The following is a 25,193-nucleotide window of genomic DNA, read 5'->3' as shown; positions in this document are numbered from 1 at the left end:
CTCTTTCTGCTAAGGTTAGTCTGCTCCTGTAAAGTCAAAGACTGTGTCTTTGTGAGCCCCGTGACACTTAATAAAATGATCTCAAGTGATTTTTGAGGGGCAAGCCTGAAAATTGATGGTAGCTGAAAGGCAGAGGAAGAAATCCAAAGCTTCAAATCCATGCCCTAGCCTGTATTTTATCTGAGCTTCAGACCTGCAAATAATATTGCCCAAGGAATACTTCCACTTCGATGTCCCCTTAGGCACTTAAAACACCAGCATCTTTCCCTACAAATTCTCCCTTCCCCTCAGATCCCCCAATTCAGTGAATGAAACCATCAGCTAACCAGAGGCCTGGCCAGAGGTTTTAACATCACCCTTTATTCTTCCAGATAATCACCAGGATCTTTCAATCCCAACATTTAAATATCTTACAAATCCCCACAATTCTCAGGCTCCTACCCCACCTCTTTCATTCAAGCAACCACGGTTTCTTACTGGATTATTACAAAAAGCTCTTAACTGGGCTCTTGCATTTTAGTCTTAGCCCTTCTCTTGACTTTACATACTGGATCCAGAATTGTCTTTTTAAGAATGAAACATGCACTTAGTTTCTTAAAATTCTGGCCTTCTAGGTTAAAGCTTAAACTGCTCACTGAGCCTATATGAGCTGGCCCCCGTGTGTCTCTGACCTTCTCCCCTTCTCTCTCTGCGTGATCGGTCCAACCAGGCTGAACCCCCTTCCGATCCTCAAACATACCATACTCTCTTCGTGGGCCTCTGAGTCTTTATGACTATATTTAAACACACACATACACCCCCGTACCCAAATGAATGCTGATTTTCTTCGGGAAAGATTCTCTTTATTCCCCAAATTTGATTTAGGTGCCCTTATTGGTATTCCAGTTACCCTTGTTACATCCATTCCAAAGTAAACTAATTTTAATATTGTATTTTAACTCCCTAGTCTTTTTTTTTTTTTTTTTGCATTTTCTATAAAGCTGGAAGGTCAACATGAGCAAAAACCACAATTGTCTCTTTTTTATTATTTCTTATTTATTTTTTTAAAGATTTTATTTATCCACTTGACACACAGAGAGAGATCACAAGTAGATGGAGAGGCAGGCAGAGAGAGAGGAGGAAGCAGGCTCCCTGCTGAGCAGAGAACCCGATGCCACCTGGATCCCAGGACCCTAAGATCATTCATGGCAGAGGCTTAACCCACTGAGCCACCCAGGTTCCCCTATCTCTTTTTTAGGTCAACATTTCTTAAGCATGTATCATGAGCTAGGTGTGTTCTAACATTCTCAACAACTCTAAGATAGATACTATTTTAATCCAGTTTGACAGAGAGGAAGCAGAGATACAGAGAGATTAACTAGCTTATCCTGTATTATACAGCTAATTAAGTTGAGTTGAGATTCTTCCTCAGGCAGTCTGGCTCTGGTGCCTGCAGCTTTAATAATTTTGTAAACTTCCTGTGTTATATATTGTTATATATCCAGTGCCTAGCCTAGTGCTGGATATTAACAGATGCTCAGAATAGTTATGTTGAATTACAGGTTTCCACCAAGTATTGGAGGTAAGACAGTACAACCAGGGGAGAATGGTATCCTGCAAGAGAGAAGTTGTTTAAAAAAAAAAAAAAAAAAAAAGGGTGCCTGGGTGGCTCAGTGGATTAAGCCACTGCCTTCAGTTCAGGTCATGATCTCAGGGTCCTGGGATCTAGTCCCGCATCGGGCTCTCTGCTCAGCAGGGAGCCTGCTTCCCTCTCTTTCTCTCTCTTTGCCTGCCTCTCTGCCTACTTGTGATCTCTCTCTGTCAAATAAATAAATAAAATCTTTAAAAAAAAAAAAAGCCAAGAAAAGCAAATTGGGGATTAAGTGAGTAAGGAAACCAACAGGTCTTAGTAGGTCAGGATACATGTGAGGATCCAAGGATAACTGTAAAGAAACCTGAAGAGCTAAAGGCACTAACCACTTCCAGTGTCATACCTATGAGACAGTATCTAGCCTCTTTTTAATCTATAAGCAAATCACCTTTGAAGATAAATGTTGACACTAACCTAGGAGTGGGGAATGATACAAGCAGCAAGAGACCAGGGCCAGGGAAACAAAGGTCAATTTGAGCTATGCTGATGCTTGTCATGGATGCAAAGGTCAGACATGCTCATGTACAAGTGACATTTTACCAAGAAGACAAGGACACCCAGGAAAGCATTGTCTGTCATGATAGTGACTCGTGTGTGGAACTGAAAACAATAAATGTTGCATTAAAGAACAAATTTCAGTATAATCACAACCATGAGAGACTATGGACTCTGAAAAACAATCTGAGGGGTTTGAAGTGGTGGGGAGGGGGGGGTTGGGGAAACCAGGTGATGGGTATTAGAGAGGGCACGGATTGCATGGAGCACTGGGTGTGGTGCAAAAATAATGAATACTGTTATGCTGAAAATAAATAAAAATTTTAAAAAATCACAAATATGTCTTACAGACATGTTCTAAATAAGTAGATTTTGCTAATCCAGGGGAGGAAAGAGTCTTCTCTTGCGGTCAACCACTCAGGCATGTGAAGAGAATGAACACATCAAGGGTGGTAAGGGCCACAGAACAAATTTGTGGGCCACAGAGAAGTAGCCTAGGAGAATTCTTGTTCTTTTAGAAGCAATTTATTCTCAGTGGCTAGATTTAATGCAGCGATTAACAGTAATATGTCCTCCTCCTTCCTAATAATATTTACAATTAACTGTGGGCTTTGTGATGCTTCTTTGTAGAGTGCCCATTGGGTTACTGCAGAAATGGTGGGAATTGTGTAGTGGAGAAGAACGGCCCTGTGTGTCGGTAAGGAGCATTGTCTACTTTGTCTTTGAACAGTTATTGCCATTGGCTGACTTATTTTTCTCAAAGCTGGTATAATACAACACCAATGAACACAAAGTTATTCAGGCAAAAATAGTGGATAATGGCATTATTTGCATTTATCTGTCTGAATATGAGAAAGGAAGATGTGGGTATATTTTAGAAAAAAGGCAATTATTTAACATGATTTTATGTCTTAACATTTTGTATTATATAGGACGTAGTTTTAATACTCATTTGCTCTTATTTTTAATATTTATATCAGGTTATAAAAAGATTTTATATATGGGTGTCATCCTATTTCAGATGAACTTAGTGTCTGTATTTCCTTATTCCCTTTTTATTTCACATTTCATATTTCTCTTTTCTAACAATAAAGGATAAAATTAATTCATAAATAAGACCTTTTTCTAGTTTAAGCAGTGGATGTTTATGAGTACCCAAAGTTAAGGTACAGATAAGGAATACATTTGCATGCTTAAAGCAAAAATAAACAAAAACAGTCCTTGTGATTTCTTTGGGGAATTATTTATACTGCATATCAAAGATTGCTTGATTTTTTTCCCCTCACCCTTTAGGGAATTGTGCAAAAACAGTTTCATAAATTCCAAAGGAAATGATGCATATTCCATTATATTTGTGTTTATGACTTTTTAATCTAGCAGACCAATGGATATATTACTTTGCTTATTAGAGAATGGATGGTAGTTTGATACTGAAGTCATAACAAAACACACAGAAGTATCTGGAAAACAATGATTGATAGTTGTTTGAATCCTTATATCCTTCTGAGTCAACACATATATTTTAGGAGAAGTTGTTTATGCCTTATAAAAGCAAGTATCTCTACCAATTAACACAACAGCAAAATTTTTTTGATGAGATATGTTTAGACACTGTTTTAACATTGTTGAAAGTGAATTATTAATGGGTTTCTCTAAGTGTTTTGTCTCTCTACTTCATTACAAATTTATTTCACAACATCTCAACAAAATTATGCTTTCCCCTGTATTAGTTTCCATGGAAATTAATTTTTTACAAACTGTAAGTTGATGGAAAGACAGGATGCATAGTATAATTTCTAAAATCTCCTGAAAGAAATTGAGAATGATGCCATAAATAATGTCCATCTTATGTCAGCTGAGTGGATAATGTTGTTTAGTGTCAACTATTTACAATAAGGTTTGCATTTTTGTCTTCTCTAACCCTGCCAGACAAGAAAGCTCTCTGAGACTGTAGCTAGTCTTAGCTAAGCAAACAGAGTTTTGCGTTCTTGGCAACATCCTCTGGTACTTAAATAAACTTTAAAAATGGAAATCCAGATGGTGACGTCTGAGATGGGTTTCTCTCACATGAGAAAACTCTTAACAGGAGGGAGAAGATGCAGCGGGAGGATTAAGAGGCAAAGGGACCAGAGGAAGGAAATCGGTGTGACAAATGTAGAAAGAAATTCACTAATCAAATATTTTAAAATGGTGTTTTTAGTAATAAATAATACTTTTCAGATAGTGAAATGACTCATTGCCACTAGTATAAACAAATGTTTGGAATTAGTGTTCTTTTCAACATAGGTATGAAAAATGACTTGTGGGTTTTTTTTTTTTATATTACAGTATGGTAGTTTCTTCATTCAAACTCTAATTACTTTAAAGCCATGAACTGCAAAAGTAAACATATGTATATTACAATAAACTTTTAGAAGGCATATACTAGTACATCAGGCAAAAAGTAGAAACCCCAATATCTAAATCCCACTTTGCAGTATTATTTTTCTCTCCACTTAAATATGGTTTTCCTTTCACCAACACATGTACCCACACCAGCACACATTTGTTTCTTATAGAAATATGAATTATACTTTATACATTCCCTTTGTACCTTGTTTTTTTTTTTCTCTTAATAAAATATTGTGCTGTTGTTCCATGTCGGTACATCTGGTTCCTAGATCCATCACTTCTTGGCTGTGTAGTGTTGAGTAAATTTCCCAATCTAATGTGTCCAGCTTCTTCTCTGGCAAACTGGACAAGATAATAGCACCTACTTCACAGGGTAGTTGTGAGACTTGAAGGGGTTAAATATGTGAGACACTCAGTACTGTGTCTGACATACAAAAGATACTATAGGAAGGCTAGCCATCAGAACTATTATATCATCCCTTTTTATGCTGTGTAGTCTGCAATATTTAATGTAGGGTTTGTCATCATTTAAATAACCTCATTGATACTATTAATGGTTGTTTAGTTTCTTTCTGAAATATTTGCTTTCACAAATAATCTTGCAACATGCATCCTTTGACTTGGACTGAGCAAAATTCCTTAAGCATAACATACCTTACTGAAATGCAAAATAACAATGTAAGTTGTTTCTAGTTACATTTAGTATCAAATTCATTTCCAATTAAATTTCGTATCCAGGTCATGTCACACACAGTTATTCTTTTTTGGATTTAAGTTTCAATGAGGATGGCTTTAGAATGAAGAGCTTTAGAGTAAACATAAAGCACTATGGAAAGATGTTGGCTTTATATCAAACCCCTGTCATTCCCAGGCATGAGAATTCAAGGTCTCTGTCACTCAAAGACGTAAGGACAGACCAAAGCCCATCTCTGTCTGGGCATTGTGAATATAAGAACTTCATGGTATCGAAAAGGAGGCTTGTCACAAGAGTCTTTGGGTTTTCTCTTGGAATCTAAGGTATCTTGAGGAAGGACCTTCAGATTTTACCTGTGATCCTAGAGAAGAGAGACTTAAGAAAAAAAAAAAGTCATTTGGGTTGCTGGAGTTTATAATTATCCGCAAGCATAAACACTACTATGTGAACTATGGTTTTCCATGACCTGAGGACCACCAACAGGGTGGCATGTCTGAGGGCTGAAGAAGCAAATCATGAGCCAAAAGAGGGAAATTATTCCTAACCTAAGGAGGCTTGGTTATTATATTATTTTGATATATCAGTATGTTTCTTTGAAAAATAGACTGAGCTATGTTATTAAATTCCAAAGGGCAGGAAAGAGGTTACAAAGAAAAAAAAAAAATCAAGTCATCAAAGCTAAAAGAAAGAAATAGGAAACAGTATCAAATTAATGCATATATAATTATATATATACACATATAGAGATAAATTTATTATATATTTCATATATATGTATACATGAGATCATGTTGTTAGTGAAGCTAGGCAGAAAAAGTATTAAAGCTTGGGTTAATTTATAGATTTGGAATACAATTTATTAACAACTATCCTATCCCACTAGGTTCCACATTCTTAAATTTGCTTGCCAATAGGACACCAGAGTTCCTTTGGATATGTCATAGGCATTACAGATTTAACATGTCCAAAAAGATCTGGCATGTGAGCAGGCCATATTCTTCTCTTTCTCTCAGATTTACACGCACTGTTCTCTCTACTTAGAATTTTATTTTTCTGCATTTGCCCAAAAGATGCCTTTTAATCCTTTAGAGCAAATATAAATGGCAATTTCTCTGAGAAGCCTTTCCCAGACCAACCAGAGAGGATGCCTCACCCCTCCTTCTGGGTTCCTTTGTTGCTTCCCTCATTCTTTTATTTTACAAGTACTGGTTTTACTAAACTACGTATTGGAACCTGTTATATCCTATGAAGAAATATATTTCCAATTAAAATTTTATTCTTTATGACTATCAAAATTTATTCTGTCCACTTTTTACTAGTTTTATTTGTAAGGATAACTTTTAGACAATTATGGTCACTAAAAATTTTAAAAATATATACTATGTTCATACTTTTGGTGTAAAAAAGATTTAAAAAATAATCAAAGGCTTTTAAGTATAAACTATATTATATTAGGATAAATATTTGCTAGGACAGGGCCAAAGTAACAGTTTAAGGAGGAAAATGATCAATTGGAATTTCTAACTGTTAAAGACAGAGTATGCAGGCAAAATTTTGAAGACCATTGTCTTAGAAAATAAGGGTTATATTTTCCACAGCTTTTTATGACTAGTACCTAACACACACTTGACATTGTAAGAGCTATTTGAATAATACACTGACTAAAGTATAAGTGAATGAAATACAAATGGAAAGTCCTGAGATTTCAAGGAAAAGTATCAGTACTTTTAAATATGTTCCTAAAATGTATTAAGACATGAGTAAATAACATACCACAATCCAAACAATCACAAAGGAGCTCTTGGGTACTTTACATGTAGACAGCAAACAGTGTAGTGAGGGAGCATACGGTAAAACAAAAATCACTCCAGTGTATAGGACAGAACAGACACCCATAGAAAATATTCACCAAAGAAAGTCTACTTTGCTACAATGACAGAAAAGGGTACTCTTAAAATAGGAATCTTGTAAACTACCTCAACTCTTCAACCCTGGGCTTAAAATTAAGAGGTAAGTGCAGTTATCCATCTATAAAAAGCCACTGTTTAAAATAAAATTCAGCTTATGAATTCTCTCATTTTCCCCATCAAAAACAAAACAAACAAAAACAAAGAAATATGAAGCAAGAAAGAAAGTACTCCAAGACCCTGACTCCAAACTGAATTAAATATTAATTCATTTAAATTTAGGGAAAGGGGGTGAGGTGGGGAGTAAAACTTAATTGGGATTTTAAAGTCCAAATACAACTGGATAACAAAACAGTAAGAATCAAATAAGAGTGGATTGAAGCAAGGAAGGAAATGAAATAGAAAGGAAAGACTAAATTATAATACTTCTCCCAAGAGAGGATAGATTCAAATTAATTCTATTAAAGAATTCTGAACAAAGTTGAAAAATAACCAAGGGAACAAAAAGAAGATAAAGTACATAACCAAAGAGAAAGTAGTTGAAGTGGAAGATAAAGAACATGTATATAATTGGAGTCCCTAAAGAGGAAAACAAAACAGTGGAGTGGAACTAATATTTAAAACTATAATCCAAGAAAACTTTCAGAAATGAAAGAAGAATGAATTTGCATGATGAAAGGGCCAGAAGTTACCTGGGAAATTTGACACAAAGCCAGAAACTCCCAAGACATGGCCTAATAAAAATATGGGACTTCAAAATGAAGAAATATATACTCCTTCAAGAATGGGAAGGATAGGTGTTTTCCCTGATATTATCTACATAAACACACACACACAAAGACATATATATATATATATATATATATATATATATATATATGCATGCTTCCTCAGGGCCTCTAGGGAAAAAGAACAAATAATAAAGGAATTAATCTAGTATTAGATTTCTGAAAGCTAAGAAACAAGGAAACCCATTGTGATTGTCCCAGAATTGCAAAAAAAAGTCTTTGACAAAATTCAATTACCATTCCTGATATTTTTTTAAAGGCACTAAAGAAAATGTGAATTGGTATCCAACTGATACAAATCCTTATTAAATTCAGCATCTTACTTGACAGAGAATCATGAGAGACATTACCATTAAGATTGGGAACAAAGGCACACATGACCTCTGTCTTTACTGCTATTTAATATCAAATGAGAGGTAGTAGGCAACATAATTTGACCATAAGTAAAATAAATAAATAAGAATTAATAAAGGGATACCTGGGTAGCTCAGTCAGTAAGGCGTCTGACTCCTGATTTTGGCTCAGGTCACGATCTCAGAGTGATGGGTTCGAGCCCTGCATCAGGCTCCGAGCTCAGAGTGGAGTCTGCTTGAGAATCTCTGTCTCAAAATAATAATAATAATAATAATAATAATAATAATAAAGTTAAATTATCATGATAGTATCCCAGGAGAACCCTAGGGAATTAATCATAAAAAGTTATTAAAAAATTAAAAACAACTCAGTAAGTAAGGTTGGGGGACATAAAATTAGCATTGAGGCAACAGTGTATGTACACAAACAAAACTAGAGGGGCAATAGGAAAACGAAATATAACCACAATAAAAAACATAAAATATTTAGGAATAAATTTAATAAAATAAACACACCTCTATGATAAAAAACAATCCCCAAAGATTTGAACAAGTAGAAACCCATTTTCTTTTCTGAATAGCTGGCTCAAAATAGTAAGGATCTTAGTTCTTCCTAAATTAATCTATATATTTAATGCAATTCTAACAAAAACACCCACAGGCTTTTTGTGGGATTAAATAATTCGATATTAAAGTTCCTATGGAAAATGAACATGGGACTAGCTAGTTTAACATGGAAATACATAAGCTATTAGGGGCTGAGGAGCCCTACTAGTATAATTGGAATAAAGCTCTTATTGTTAAAGCAACATGGTATAGACAGCTGAAAGACATTTCAGATGAACAAAGTAGAACATCTAGAAATATATTCAAGTGCATATGAAAATTTAGTAAATGATAAAAATGGCATCTCAAATCACTGGACAGGATGGACTTTTAGACAGGGAGTGTCAGGCAACTAGTTAGCTATTTGTAAAAAGACAAACTTAGAACCAGGTACACACATAAAAATAATCTTCAGGTGGAGCAGTATGCAGGGTGAGACCATAAACATACTAGAGAATTACACGATAAATTTCTCCAAACTCTGGATGTAAGAAAGTGCTTTATTCAATGACTCAAGCCCAAATGCAATGAAATTCAATACTGATAAATTTACATAAGAATTAGGTTAAAAAGAATATTTTGCATGATATAGAAATACATAAGCAATGTCAGAAGACAAAGGTCAATCTTAAAGGAAATGCTTATATCATAAATCTCAGAAAAAGGAAATATCCCTAATACTTAAAGAACTATTTCAAGATATGGGAAAAGATCAACCATCATATTAAAAAACCTGATGATTATTATTTTTCAGGTATATAAAATGATGATCAAACATAAAAAAATTCAACTTCATAACAGAAAGGCAAATTTAGTGATACTAATATTCTTTTTGTCACCTCTCTGATGAGAAACATATTCTGTTGGTAAGGATGCGAAGAAACAAACATTTTGCTAACAGAAATGGAAATTAGTATAACTTCTGTGGAAGTGATATGTCAATATCTAAGAAAACCTATATATGAACATACTTTTTGTCCTAGCAAAATTAGAATTTACACTGGCGGTACAACTCCAGCACTATAAGAATATTGAGCAACAAAGTTACTCACCACAACATTCTTACAATTTCAAAATATTGGAAAGAACCTAAATGTCTCCATATAGGAGAGTGGTTAATAACTATGGCATATCCACACAATGGGGTATAACTCGAATATGGAACAGTTAAGGAGTGTCCCTTTAGCCAGGTGTAGAAAGGTGATGTGGGGAGCAGCATAAGGGAAAATGAAGAAATATAGAATAGTTCTGTAGTTCTTTCATTTGACTCAAATGTTGAAATTCTGGAGAGTAGGGGTGCCTGGGTGGCTCAGATGGTTAAATGTCTGCCTTTGGCTTAGGTCCTGATCTCTGGGTCCAGGGATCCAGTCCCATCTCAGACTCCCGGCTCAACAGGGAGTCTGCTTCTCCCTCTTCCTCTCCTGCCCTGCTTGTGCTCACACTCTCTCTCGTTCTCAAATGCATTAAGTAAAAATCTTAAAAAAAAAAAAAAAATCTCAATGTTACTGTTGATAATAACATGTCAGAACTTCTTACGTGTTTGACATGTCTTTGGCCTTCACATGAACCTAGAAGACAGATGATCATGTACTAATTTAGCAGTTAATGAATTGAGACTTAGTGGAATGAAATGAAGTAATTTTCTCAGACACAAAAAGCAAGAAATGGTGGATTTCAGGGCACCTAGGTGGCTCAGTTGGTTAAGCATCTGCCTTCAGCTTAGGTCACAATTGCAAATCGAGCCCTTGTTGGGCTCCCTGCTCAGTGGGAGGTCTACATCTTCTTGCTCTGCTGCTGCCCCTGCTTGTGGTCTCTCTCTCTCTCTCTTTCTTAAACAATAAGGTCTTAAGGAAGGAAGGGAGGGAGGGAGGGATGAAAGAAATGGTGGAATTCAGATTCAAAACCTGTCTTTTGGCCAAGTTTATATGCCTAGGTTATCAATCACTGTGTCACATTTCCTCCTTGGAGATTTGACTAGGTGGCTCATGATTCTATGATTGCAAGATTCTATGAGTAGAGATATGAATCAAGTACCTATGGAAAATCTAGAACTAAGTTTTATTTGCACTTGGCTATTTTTTTTCTTTAATTCCTGTGGGTGTTCATGTCATTCCTTTTTGTGCCCCCCCCCTTTTTTTTAAACCTTCCTACCTGGAGTACTTGGAAAAAAACTCTAAATTCATCTTTTATGTCCCAACCTGTGCAGACCTTCCTCTCTAGAACTCTCCCTGAACCCACATGCATGTGAGTCATAGCCTGTGTGCAATGTACAAAAGAAGACTAGGATATGAGTCTTAAAAACAGGTTAACCTCAGTTTAGGTATGAACTCCATCCAGCACTTACTAATGCCATGACTTTGAATAAATAACTTAACCTTTTTCTAAGGGGGGGAAGAGGAAAAGGGATATTCACTAAGAAACTAACATTCTCTGTCACCATGGCACTGTGAACTGAAAAGGGCTTCTGTATTTCTGAAATGTATAATTCATAATTGTTTTATTTACTGAAGGACATTTTTTAAAATGTTGTATCTCAATGGAAAGCATTAGTAATCTGTTAACCAGTTTCTTATTTAACATCATCAAAATCATCTCCATAGCAACCAACAATAGTTCTTTATGAGGTGGAATACAGAACAAACCATCAAAATTTAAGATCATGGCCTCCGTTGTTATTTTTTCAAACACGGTACTCAAGCACTAAGGACTGACAAATATTCATAGTAAGCTTAAATGTTTTGTAAATGAAAATCATTTCAAATTTCAAAAATCCAATTTAAAGAGGAGGAGGGCATTTAGAAATCTTTAATGCTATAAACTTGAGAGGCCATGTGGGTGTCTGTTTTTCAAATCCAGGACATGGAAGAAACAATTTTCTGGTTAAATATGAATTACCAAAATTGCCCCAAGGAGAGGTATTAAAGTTGAGTAGATTGAATGACATAGTGGAAATTTTAGAAGTCAAAGATGTAGTCCCTCTCTTCCAAAAACTTAAATGCATATATCTATTTCAATAAACTAAAAGCATTTCTCTTAAAGCTAGGAATAAGAAAAAGAATGGTCTGTTAGCACTGGGATTATTCTATTATTCTGTTTGCTTAAGAGGTTTTAGCCAAAGAAACAAGCACAAAGAAGTAAGGGTTAAACGTATTGAAAAAGAAGAAACACAAATATTATTGCAGATATTCACAGTCTAGGAAATTCAAGCCAATTAAGTGTAATACTGTTAGATGATTAAAAAAAAAAAAAGAGGTTCAGCAAGGTAGACAGATACATGATAAATATGCAACACTAGGTACATTTCCTTTTCACCAGCAGGGACAATGACCAAACAAAATAATGGGAAAAGAACTCAATTCTGAAAGAGCAGAAATTATTGTAATATATGCAGGCCTACACTAATAGTGAATATACACTTAATAGTAAATAGAAAACTGCAAAGCTCACATGGAGGGTGTTCAAGGACTTGATTATGTAGATAGGAAAAAGAATGGGTAAACTTACTTCTAGAATCAGCAGTATTCACTAGTGTACAAATGGCAACCAAAGAACATTTTCAGTGTTCTAGATTTTTGTTGGTTTTTTTAGACCAGTGGATTTTAATGGCCACATAAATAAAATATTTAAAGGCAAAATTAAGACTTGATATATGTTGTACTTGATATTAAAGTATGCTGTAAAGTCATGGTGATATATACTGGGAGCCAGGACAGAAATAGACAAATAGGCTAGTGCAAAAGAATAAAGATTCTACAAGTAGATTAATGTAGCCATGTGAAACTAGGATAAACTAGGCATCATTTCGAGTTGATGAAAATGGATGGATTGAATTAGTATTAATTGGTATTAAAATAATTGGTTAGCCATTTAGTTAGAATATAAATTATTGACATTTACACACGAATTCCATATTTAATAAAGGAATAGATAGGGTAAAATTATAAAAACTTTTAGAAAGAATAAAGAATAAAGGAACGTTTTTAAATCTTGAAATATGGAAGCCATTTATAAGTTTATCAGCAGCCATAAGAGAAAAGATAAACAAATTTGAAAATGTGATCACATGGATAGTTCTCAAACAGAATTAAAGCTGCAGTATGGTGAAAGATATCGTGTGTGTGTGTGTGTGTGTGTACACACATACATATGATATCATTTTTTTAATAATACATAACAGGCCCAAAAAAGCTATATAGTATTATACAGTACACTATAGACAGGGATTAATTATTACATTAATTCGTTATCTGTATATAGTGTTCCCACAAAGAAATAAAAATTATGTAACTAGACAGGGATTATTCACAGAAGAATTAATATAAATGTTCAAGACATACCTGGAAAAAATTCTATCTTCATTAATAGGTTAAGCACAAAGTAAACCTTTGGAAATCCCAGTTTTACTAAAGTGACAAAAAGAAATTAGGAATATCCATTATTTGTGAATATGTAGAAACACTGGCACTTTTATACATAGATTATATGAATAAAATCTGTATATCTAGGAAAGTAAATATACAACAAAATATACAGCATTTAGGAAAAGAAACTTTCAGGAAAGACAAAGGGAAAATACCCATTCAAGATTCCAATATTTATACTGTTTATTTTTTTTTTAAGATTTTATTTATTTATTTGACAGAGATCACAAGTAGGCAGAGAAGCAGGCAGAGAGAGAGGAGGAGGCAGGCTCCCTGCTGAGCAGAGAGCCCTATGCGGGGCTTGATCCCAGGACCCCGAGATCATGACCTGTGAGCCGAAGGCAGTGGCTTAACCCACTGAGCCACCCAGGCGCCCTATTTATACTGTTTAGCTCAGCAACCTCTGTCCTAGGAATCTAGCCTACTGACATATTAACAAGAAATATGTAGGTAAACATCCTGAAATTGGTATTTTTTAGTACCTTTTTAAAAAAAGATTTTATTTATTTATTTGAGAGGGGGAGAAAGAGTGAGAGAGAGCACAAGGGGAAGGAGGGCAGAGAGAAAGGGATAAGCAGACTCCCCGCTGAGTGCGGAAACCAAAGTCTGGCTGGATCCCAGGACCCCTGGATCATGACCTGAGCCAAAGGCAGATGCTTTACTGACTATGCTACCCAGGCGTCCCTATAGTATTGTTTTGAAAACAAAATTAAGTTCACAATAGTGTAATGCGATCTTGTAAAACCAGTTTTTAAAATGGAAAATATAAATTCTGACATAAAAAATTACATTTTTAAATGAAAAATGCAAATTCTACAATAATATACATATTAAAATCCATAGGGGGAAAAGGTGTAAAAAGGTGAGTGCCTATAAATAATGAAAAACAAGTCTAGCAGTGTCACATCAAAGTGTTAGGAGTTGTAAGTGACCTCTCTAGAAGGAAACTGGCTTTGGGAGATAGCGCAATTTCATATTTTAGTTTCTTCATTTTTTCTTTAACAAATACTGCTTCTGTAACTCAGAACTACATTTTTTAAAAAGGCCTTAAAACAGTTACAGTATTGAAAAAATAATAACAGTGCTTACAGTAAAAGGCTGAGCCAACTGGCTGCTTTTAACAGTGTCTCCAAGATAAATGGGCCTGTCCCTTGGTTTCTCTCCCTTGTTGTCAGAAAGTATTACACACTTTCTGCCTCGTGAAGAGCCAAACAAGCCAGACAGACTAGGAATGTGATTGAAGATGAAGCAAATAACCTCTCTCACCAAACCTCCCTCCCTCCCCCCCCCAAACTGGATCCTTCTCCAATCACATATGCCAAAAGAGTCATGAAAATGAAAAGCACAGTAATACCTAATTTTCCTTCTCTGCCCCTTTCCCAGAAAGAAAGTGTTGTGGTGTGTTTGTACACTTAACTGTTAAATTGTGTTTAGACTTTTCCTGCCAGGCATAAGTTTTCACAGCTGAACACTGCATTGCTTTGACAATTTGATGTAAGTGTCTCTTGAATGACCTGTTGACTCATCCAGGGAGGGCATTCTGCAAGGAAGGACATGGCCCAGATTTCGTTTACTGGTCACTGGTGACAGGGATTTGTGATCCAGATATTTTCCAAAGTCTCTGGTATGACCTGACTGTTAAGTAGATATTTCTTTCCTCCTGGAAGAAAAGTGGTGGGTCATTTCTGGGGCAGTATCTAATGCCAAAGAACTTGCTTTAAAAGAGAGAACAAGAGATAGCTGTCTATATTATAAGGATTAGGAACTTGAAAAACCCCACTACTTCACTGGTCTTTTAAAATAGCTGCACAGGAAAATGTTTCCTCTAATCTGCACAATTTTTGTCAATTTTCCTAGCATATGCACGACTGAGCTTTAATGGGACAGCAGTTGATTGGAAATAACATCTTTTCTTTCTCTGCTGTGTGTGCCGTGTGCATGTGTCGTTGTACTCTTGAAGGGGAAGGAGAGGCACAGCCCCGTGGAGGCGCTCAGAGACCTGAGCGTTGAAGAATGCTGACAAAAAGTCATTCCTCAGAATGAATTTCACAATTTCCCAAACTAGGCTCCCCAGTGACACTGGAACGGCAGGCCATCCAGCTCTGCCCTGATCCTACATAGCTTTTCTTCCTGCTCAGCCAGCATGAGTTTAACTATGTCAGAGTAGAATCTTTTGTGCTGTTGCTAGGTGGCTGATCTCTGCCTTACAGAAGCAAAATCTAGCAAATGAGGTAGAACTTTTTGAACCTATCCCTCTTACTAGTGAAATGTTGACAGATCTAAGTAGTTCAATGCATTTTAATTTTGAAGCCCCCGTGGGACTTTTCTTATCCTCTGAAAGCCCTAGTTTATGTTTGCCGTTGCCTTCATCTGCTGTCCATCTGTACCTCCGAGATGGAGGGCGCTTCTTTGTTTTCTTCATAGACTTAGTTTATTGTCCTTATTTTCACAAGGAGGAAGGAGGAGGCAATGGAAATTATTTTGGTCTTCAAGTTTAATAGTAAGTGATGACTGTTCACGATCAGTAGCTAGATTTTATGTCATCTATAAATCTCGAGATCCACATTATCCTTCTGTTTACTACGTACAGAGAAATAAAGAATTGTGAGAGACAGACATGCAAAAACTGGAAAGTATAACACACGATATAGAAAAAAATAATATTCTAGAAATCACAGTGATAGTGTTGATACAACTCCTACTTGCCTTTTCATTCTCTCTGTGTGGGGCAATAACTGAATATACAAATGCATTGTAGCGAATGCCACAGGGACAGCAGGAAAAAGATAAAAGGAGAGAACGTGCATTTTGGTACCGAACAAAGAGAAATGCATTCCCTTTTGAATTTACTGCTTGAGGATCCAGAGTAAAACATTTAAGATCACTTTACAGCAAATTGTTTCATTTTAGAGTCACTACCATCTAATAATGTTGAGGACGAAAGGGGCATGCTTTTTTGAATATACATGGAGAATTCAAATTTTGGAATAAATATATACTAATAATGACATTTTTAACTTTGTAGATAAAATTGAAAACGTGATTCTCTTGTTAGAGTGTCAGAATAAAAATGTGTTTAGTTTGAAAAAAGACTTCAATATAGGAAATGAGGCTTTACATATATTACTCTTCTCCATTTTGTTGGAATTAAAAGTGATAATATGAAATTTCTCTGTAATAAGTTAAATTATAATGCATTGTATTTTTCTATTGGTTATGTGTGCATTCTATGATGCTGAGGGAATCCAAGCTATGAGAATAAAAAGGTATATGTTGATAAATGGTATATATTATTTTATAAAATATTGTTCACTAGGATAAATCACCCTAGTGAACACATACATATCCATATTGACAAGTATTTTGCCAAGTTTCTTTGTTTTTTATGGTAAAACTTCACAATATATAAAACGCAGTCATTGAAAATCAAGTGTAATGAAATACTGTGTGGTACAAGGAAAGGAAGACTAGACTTGGAATTAGAAATTCTGCCTTGGCTACATTTAATACTTACATAGCAGTATTAGTCAGGAACCCACCAGGAAAGATAATTCACCCAGATGGATGTCATAACAAAACTTTCAAGAATACTTACTTTAATGATGGGTGTAGGTAAGATTAAATTAATGACAAAGAATGATAAGACTCTCAGAGACTAGCAGCAGTAGAAAGCCTAAATTGGAGGGACAAGGGGTAGATCATAGATAACCAGTTCCCAGTGAGCACTGTGTGTATGTTTGGGGAGGGGGGGGTGGAGGGGTAGAGAGGTAGGGGGAGGTTCAAGCTGAAAGGGTAGTTGGGGAAAGATGCAGCAACTGACCTGGCATAGAAGCTGGAGGAAACAGACAAACATATTCAGATTTTCTCTCCTCCTACTGTCCAAGCTCTGGCTTCTGTCTTCCATTGGCTAAACCCAACAGAAAGCCAACAAAGGACCAGAGATAAGGATGCAGTCCTTAGTGTTCTCTCAGGCCACAGATTAGGGTATCAAAAGGGATCTGAGTCCACTGACCAACCTCAGCAATTCTCTGAACCTCTCTCTATCTTAGAATGTGTATCAATTAGGAAGCCCATTCAGCTTCTAGTAAAAGACATCTGGCTATAATGAAATTAAACCTAAAGGTAAATTTTTTTCTTATAAAAATTCTAGGAAAAATGATTACTAACGTCAGTTTACTTCTTCAGGGATGCCCAAAACGAATTTGTGATTTTTTTCCTGATTTGCAGTGTGGGGTGGGACTCCATCATAATCCTTTCCTAAACAACTCAAAACAAACAAACTCAAAACAAACAACCAACAACAACAAACCAGAAAGGAAAAGGGAGCTTAACCAGAATCTCACATAACAATTTCTGAATATACCTCCTTTGCCTAAGAAATACACTATGAGAGGTTATTCAGTGGAAGTTTGGAGTAAGAGGTAAAGAGCAGTAAGAACATCACGTTAAAAGAGACTGATTTTTAGACAGCTTGGGTAACATTGAAACTATTAAAAGCGTTGACAGAGGACATTTGAGGGAGTTGATTTATGAAGATTTCTTGGCCACGTTGAGTCCCACCCTGTCCCTCGAGGTATAGCACAAGGAGATTGGCTTCAGAAAGACGTCTCAGAGATCACTGATAATAGTTCCTAGAGTTGTAAGAAATCATAGGACTAGTGTTTGTCATGCATATGAGGTGTTTGGCCTTAGCTCCTACCCTACAGTGGCTCGGCACAGTGGAACAGTAGCTGGAACCTTGAAAAAAAAAGTGCATGTCTCCCCTAGAAGTAGGTCACAAATACACAATTCCTGAAGATAGAATATTATACTCAATTAGTAATGTCATCCTGGTGGTTTTAAACAAACAAACAAAAAATCTTTCACCAGAGAGGTTATGCTAGGAGTTGAGGAGACCCCAAAGTAGAAGGACAAAAACAACCTTCTGAAAAATCCAAAGATTCTTTACATGCTTGCAAGGCCCAGAGAACTGGAAGCACAAGTCAAGGAAGGATGTTCTTTTTCTCCTTCCCAGATCCCAGCGATGGACCAGAAGCAGTGGGAGGGGAGGGGCTGAGGGAGAAAGAAAATGCCAAGTCACGTGTTCCCAAAATGTGGCAACCATCCTAAAGCTGGTCTCTGCTAAGAGAAGGGAAGAAACACAACCTTAAGTTCTGGGTTTTGATTATTACATAAGATTGAACACTTAAATTACCAAAATGATGCTTTTATCACTTAGAGTGACGATCATCTTACTCATTTACCTAAACTGAGCAAGAGAGTCATGACGCCTACTAGAATTTTTATTTATATATAGTAGATTTAAAGACCATGGAAGACAGAAAGGTTTATTTTTACTATATCCCAGAAGCCATGCTTATGCAATGTCAGGTTTAATAATTTTTTTAGCTGGGCATTTCTCAGGTTTCTTTTGGTGAGGAAGAAGGAGAGAATGGATATGGCTAGGTGCTGAGAAATCTCTTCCATAGAACTCATCTACAAAATAAGTGGAATTAACTAGACTGGAGTCCTCAACTATGACTGCACAGCTATAAAAAATAATAGGCCATTAAAAAACAAGCTGTAAAAATTTGGTAAGAAGCGTTTGATTCCAGAGACTTACTTGGCTAAAACCAAATAAAAAGGACTATAGAAAGGACAAATTGACTGACATCTGACTCCTGTAGAACTGGTACTGGATATAATTCCAATTTGGTGGAAAAACATATGAAACAAGGTAGCAAGCAAGATTCTGCACCCATGAAATCAGGATGAAAAAAACGGCAATTGTGGTGTTGATCTGTACTTTTTGTGAAGGAGAATGCCTGTCATAGTGAGAACACAGATTGCACTGCAACTAGTACTTGGCCCAGTCTACCTAGGGGAGTGAGTACTACATATTTGAAATCTGTAATATCGTGGCAGCCATGGAGCATTGAAACACTAAAATTTGGACAATGGAGAGCAACCTAAGAAAAGTAACCTAAAACCATGCTGTAGGGAGAATCATGAGAGAGAACTCCAATTCAGGATGAGTTCACAAAATAAAACTCGAAGGCAATAAGACAAAAGCTAATGATAAAAGAGACAATAAGCAAAACCAACTCCAAACCAACCAAAAATTTAAAAAGCAATTTAAAATATGCTTAAAGTAGGTATGTTCAAGATCCTCAAAAATCGAAAAGAAGAAATACAGTCCATAAAATGTAGAATTTTTTTTAATAATGAAGCAGCTATAATTTTTTTAAAAATTGGATGAAAAAGTAATCATGGAAATTTAAAATAGAATCTAAGTTGAACACAGTTGAAGAGGGAATTAATTTCTTAAAGATCTTATTTAGTTCTTTGATAGAGAAAGATCACAAGCAGGCAGGTAGAGAGAGAGAAGGAAGCAGGCTCCCTGCTGAGCAGAGAGCCCAATGCGGGGCTTGATCCCAGGACCCTGAAATCATGACTTGAGCTGAAGGCAGAGGCTTAGCCCTCTGAGCCACCCAGGTGCCCCTAGAAGATATTTTTAAAATGACTCAGAATAAAACACAGAAAGACAAAAAGATATAAAAATATGAAATAATACTTAAAATATAGAGAGATATAGAGGGCAGATTATGAGCTTTAAAATATGCCACTATGATTTCTAAAAATATAGAAAAATAGAATATTAGAAAATAAAGTGGCTGAGAATATTTCTGATTTGAATAAAATCGTGGATTTAAATTTAGCACATAAAATGCTACACGCACATGTACATGCAAAACAAAACAAAAAAACTAAAACCCACACCTTAATGTAGCATAGGAAAGTCGCACAGTATCAGGAGGCAGGGAGTATTTTAAAAGCAGAAGAAAATACACGCAGTACTTTTGAAGTTTTATTAAACGGACCATGGAACTCCCTCAAGAATATGAACACCAGAAGATAACAGAGGAAAGATGCTGAGGGAACATAATTGTCAAATTAGAATTGCATGCCCTGGAAAACTGAAATAAAAACATTCTCCATCATACAGAGATTAGGAATATTTACTATACATAGACCTTCTGATAAAAGAAATAATTCCTTGGTAAACACTCAAGCAAAATGAAACTTTGATCCCAACGTGAACGTAAAGATGCAAAAGCAGTGATGATTAAAGAAACGGGTAAGCTCTTCTATATATTTATTAACTATTAACTCCAAAAATTGTACCCATTTTTAAAACTTGTTTTAAAAAGTGAGAACTAAAATCTGGAAAGGAATAGCATTGAGAAGAGGAAAGAGTTCAGAGGGTAGTTCTAGGTGCAAATTCCTTTTTTATTTTAGAAGTTCTTTTATCCACTTTTACTCCTGTTATACTCTTTTCCCTTTTCATTCCTGTTTTAAATGAGAGATAGGTATTTACCCAAAGAATACAAACATACGGATTCAAAGGAATACATACACCGCGATGTTTACAGCAGCATTATCTATAATAGACAAAGCATGGAAATATAAGTATATGTGCATGCACACACACAGACACACACACAGGTACACACACTGGAATATTACTCAGAAATTAAAAGGTGAAATCTTGCCATTTGCAATGACGTGAGCTAGAGAGTAGTTAGCTCAGTGAAATAAGCAATTAGAAAAAGACAAATATCATATGATTTCATTCATATGTGGAATTTAAGAAACAAAACAAATAAGCAAAGTGGAGGGGGCGGAGAGAGGAAAACAAAGAAAGGGCCTCAATTATAGTTAACAAACTGACAGTTACCAGAGGGACCATTAGTGGGGAGGGGGGTAGAGGAAACAGGTGGTAGGGATTATGGAGCGCACTTGTCCTGGTGAGCACCAGGTGCGGTGCCGAAGTGCTGAATCATTATATTGTACACTTGAAACTAATGTTACATAGTATGTTAACTAACAGGAATTTAAATAAAACCTTAAAAAAAAAGTCAAGGAGGACTCTGTAAGTGGAAAAGAAAAACCGTAAGTAAGAGAAAAATAGCAAGCAAAAAAAGTGTATCTGTAAAAATTTGTCAAGAAAAGCAATTAAAGGATATAAAATATAAAAAAGAAAATTGAAAATATATATTAACTTAATAAATAATGTCAAAGGAAGCTCCTATATCTGATGATTTTGTAAGATGAAGTTTACTTACTAAATGTTCATAGAACAATAATCCTATTTTATACCAATTATTTCAGACATATGAAAGGAGGTGGAAAAACCGTCCTACTCATTTTATGAGATAGAATAATGTTGATACCAATAGTGGATAAGGACAGAACAAAAAAGATCAATTTTACTTCTAAGCACAAAGGCAAAAATCAAAAAGTGAAATGTTTGCAAACAGTTTATCTGATAACAGTTGTTATCAGATAAAGTAACTTAGTCATAGAGAAACTCACAGCTTGCCACTTTGCGAGTGACAAAACTGGATTTTGGGCCTACCTGGTTCCAGACTCGGAGTCCAAGGGGAGTCATTGATAAGTTATAACCACATTAATCAAATGGTCAAAATTCCATTTTGGGAAGGTAAATGTCCCATTCCCTCTACAGAAATATGAATTAACATAAAAATTAACAGAAAAATGAATCCACAGATATGCCAGCCCAATGATGGGAGCACCTGGGTTTAAGTCATAGTACTGGTATTCCTGGCAAGAGGCAGTCTCCAAAACAAGGTTAAGATCATTTTCCCAGAAAGGAGCCACAGCACCACATGACAGATCAAAGAATTCAGGAGAGAAGGCAGAAGTTTTAGTTCTTAATGGTCAAGAAAAGGAATGCTGGAGGGTATGATAACAAGGGAAGCATTTAGACAAAGCAATGAATAATATCAAGTGTCAACGGCCACTTCTTTTTTCCTTATTGGTTTCTCACCATAAATTATGAAAACATGTCAAATTTGTTAAAGGCACAAGATAAACAGAGTGGAGAGAATGTTTAGAGAGACTGAAATTAATTGTAAAACTTACAGACACACCGCTAGTCTAAAAGTAAAGCCTTATGTAGCAGAAGATTAATTTTGGAAAAGAGATGTTAGAATTTAATAATTAACTGAATTTGAGTAAAGGATGATGGAGAAGAAGAAAGAATCAAAGATTATCCTAAGCCCTTTCTAATAACTTGGAAGATGGTGGCACTGTTAGCCGGAACTTGAATGTCTGGAAGAAAAGTTGTTTTTAAGAGAAGAAACCTACTATTCTATTAAACTATCCAGGAAGTATATTTCCAGCTACTTTAGGAATGTGAACCAAACAGTCCTTCACCAGAGTAGGGTTTGTTTGCAATTATTATGGCCTTTTTTTTTTTTTAAAGCCCTTGCTCTTAGATTCCAATGAGGTCACCTCCCACAACAGATTGTCTGTGGAAGCCAAGTGTTTGGCAAGACTCCTTGTGAAGGAACTTCAGACTCAAACCATAAGAGACATGTCAGCAAACAGTTTAACTTCCTTTTTGTCATGTGGGTGACCAGAGTAACAGGAAGGCTAGTTGTTCTTTTTTTTTTTTTTTAATTGAAGCCTCATGAAAACTAAATTCTTAAACTCTGCTTTATCTCAGGAAAAAAAGAAAAGAGAAAGAAAGAAAAGAAATAGGTCAGAGCTCCAAAGATATACAACTAAACAGGAAGTAAAAGTTAGGAAATGGAAGTGAGGAATGGTCCAGAAGTTCAAATACAGAGACAGATATGTTGTCCAAACATACATTTTTTTTCTTCTCAAAAAAAAAAGGAGTAAAGAAAAAATTTAGTCTTGAGACAGCTTTTATTTCAGAAAAAGCATCCACTGTATCATCTAGTAGGGTTCAATTGTACATAGATCGATGAAACTTACGTGTTTATTTTTCTGCAGAACCATGGCAGGATACAGTCCTCTCTATCCTGGGAACATGGCTGAAATGAAGTAGTTTAAATTCAACAGATACATCTCTTTGATTCCCACAAGAATCCTTTGAAATAACACTCTGCCCACTACACAAGGAGGTTCTCATACCCTTTAAAGCAACTGTTCCCTAGCTCAAACTATACATTTTGGGAAATACACCATCAGCCAGTCAATCAACAGAACTAGAATCACACTTCAAAATCAGGCTCAGACTCTCCACAACATCCCTGAAGGGGTCACTGACATCTCAGTGTTCCATTCCTTCAGTACACAGAAATCAGCATACATTTCTAGTCTTTTAGCATAAAATCAGTGTGAGACATTACATACACAAATTATTTTGTTGGCAGAGAGAATTAAAATAAGAGAGTGTGAATGTAAAACAGTTGAACATCAGTATTTTCTATCATATTTGCAGTGCGTATGCCTCTGACCAGAAGTTAACCATTGTATCGCTCTCAGAATAGATAATTAGAATGTTTTTAACTTAAGAAGAGAAGATATACTTTAAGTCACCATTAATTAAACCTAAGAGTTGCAACTGCCTTAAAGAGTCAATATGTCGTTTTGTATTAATAGAATTCTTTTTTTTTTTTTTTTTCCGGGACTGGTGGTAGTGGAGATAGAGTCTATTCTACAGCCAAGCCGCACAAATTAAATTAAATTAAATTGAAATTTCTCAGGTCACCTCCTGTCCTCAGTGCATACCAGTGATTCACCCTTGACTATGATGCCCACCAGGGGGTAATGTTCCTTTATGTTCTACTCCTTAGGTGGTATTCCCTGAAGTCTAAGATTGTAGTATTCAGGGGTGTCTGCAACCCTGAAAAAGGGGAAAGAAAGAAAAAGTCTGTTTTAGTTTTTAAAATAAATAATATCTACGAGGTGTTTCAAAAATTGAAACTGAACACTGAACATTTTGTTATTCTTTTGTGCCCTGACCATATATTGTATCAGATTATTTTGTAGAGTTTCATAGCACTATGCTATTTTGGAATATGTGGTATCCAGTAGCACCTAATTCTAATACATATCTCTTTGGGTCACTGTTACTCGGTGGTTAAAAATTTCCTTTTATTTAATTTCTTGAACTTATCTAGTTTCCTCCTTCCCCCTTTCTACACAATTTAGAAATGACAGCATTCATGGTATTCAGCAAAAGAGCTGAAATGTGGAAATTATTTAATAATTTTTTTGATTTTCAAATGAAAAAAGCTAATAAGGAAATTGTCAGAAAAATGGAGTTTTATTTTTATTTCTTTTTTAAAATTAATGTATAATATATTATTTGTTTCAAGGGTACAGGTCTGTGAATCATCACTCTTAGACAATTCACAGCACTTACCATAGCACATACCCTCCCCAATGTGTTTTATTATTAAAAAAATAGTGATACATGGTTTTCACATCCAACTAGAAGACATCTAGGAATTGCTCTCTACTTATATTATTATCATCTTAGCGCCATCTGTATTTATCTTGTATATTAATTTTTATAATGATCCCAAAGGAAGAAACAATTTAGGCTTGAATAAGAGAAAAAGGCTAAAATTATCAGATTGAAATGTGCCAAAATTATGTTTATCATAAACTTATAAGATTTAAACATCCCAACATTTATATCGAAGTATAACTGACCTACAATATCCTATTAGTTTCAGGTGTACATCATAGTGACTCAATATTTTTATACATTACATAATGATACCCACAAAAAGTCAGTTACCTTCTGTCACCATACAGGGTTGTTAACAGTATTTGATGGTATTCCTTATACTGCACATTATACCCCATGCCTTATTTATTTTATAACTGGAAATCTGTACCTCATAATCACCTTCATGATTTTGCTTCCCCCCCAAATCCTCCTCCCTCTGGTAACCAACAGTTTGTTTCTTGTATCTTTGAGTCTGTTTCCATTCTGTCTGTTCATTTGTTTCCACAGATAAGTGAAATCGCATGGTATTTTTAGATTCCACAGATAAGTGAAATCACATGGTATTTGTGTCTGTCTCTCTGACTTGTTTCATTTAGCATAATACTGTCTAGGTATATCCATGTGGTTACAAATGGC

The 25,193-nt window shown here is 35.5% G+C and overlaps 1 protein-coding gene across 1 annotated transcript in view; it reads left to right on the top strand.

The window, feature by feature from the left end:
* Positions 1–25,193, top strand: part of MALRD1 (MAM and LDL receptor class A domain containing 1) — a 753,919-nt gene that overhangs the window by 621,953 nt on the left and 106,773 nt on the right. Inside the window, 1 exon segment of the mRNA XM_013058904.2 lies at positions 2,756–2,822. Coding sequence (XP_012914358.2) covers positions 2,756–2,822 — 67 coding nt within the window.

This window comes from Mustela putorius, unplaced genomic scaffold (assembly GCF_011764305.1).
Source record: "Mustela putorius furo isolate JIRA1106 unplaced genomic scaffold, ASM1176430v1.1 tig00000827_pilon_pilon_pilon, whole genome shotgun sequence".
NCBI lineage: Eukaryota > Metazoa > Chordata > Mammalia > Carnivora > Mustelidae > Mustela > Mustela putorius.
This window is presented reverse-complemented; position numbering and strand designations above follow the sequence as displayed.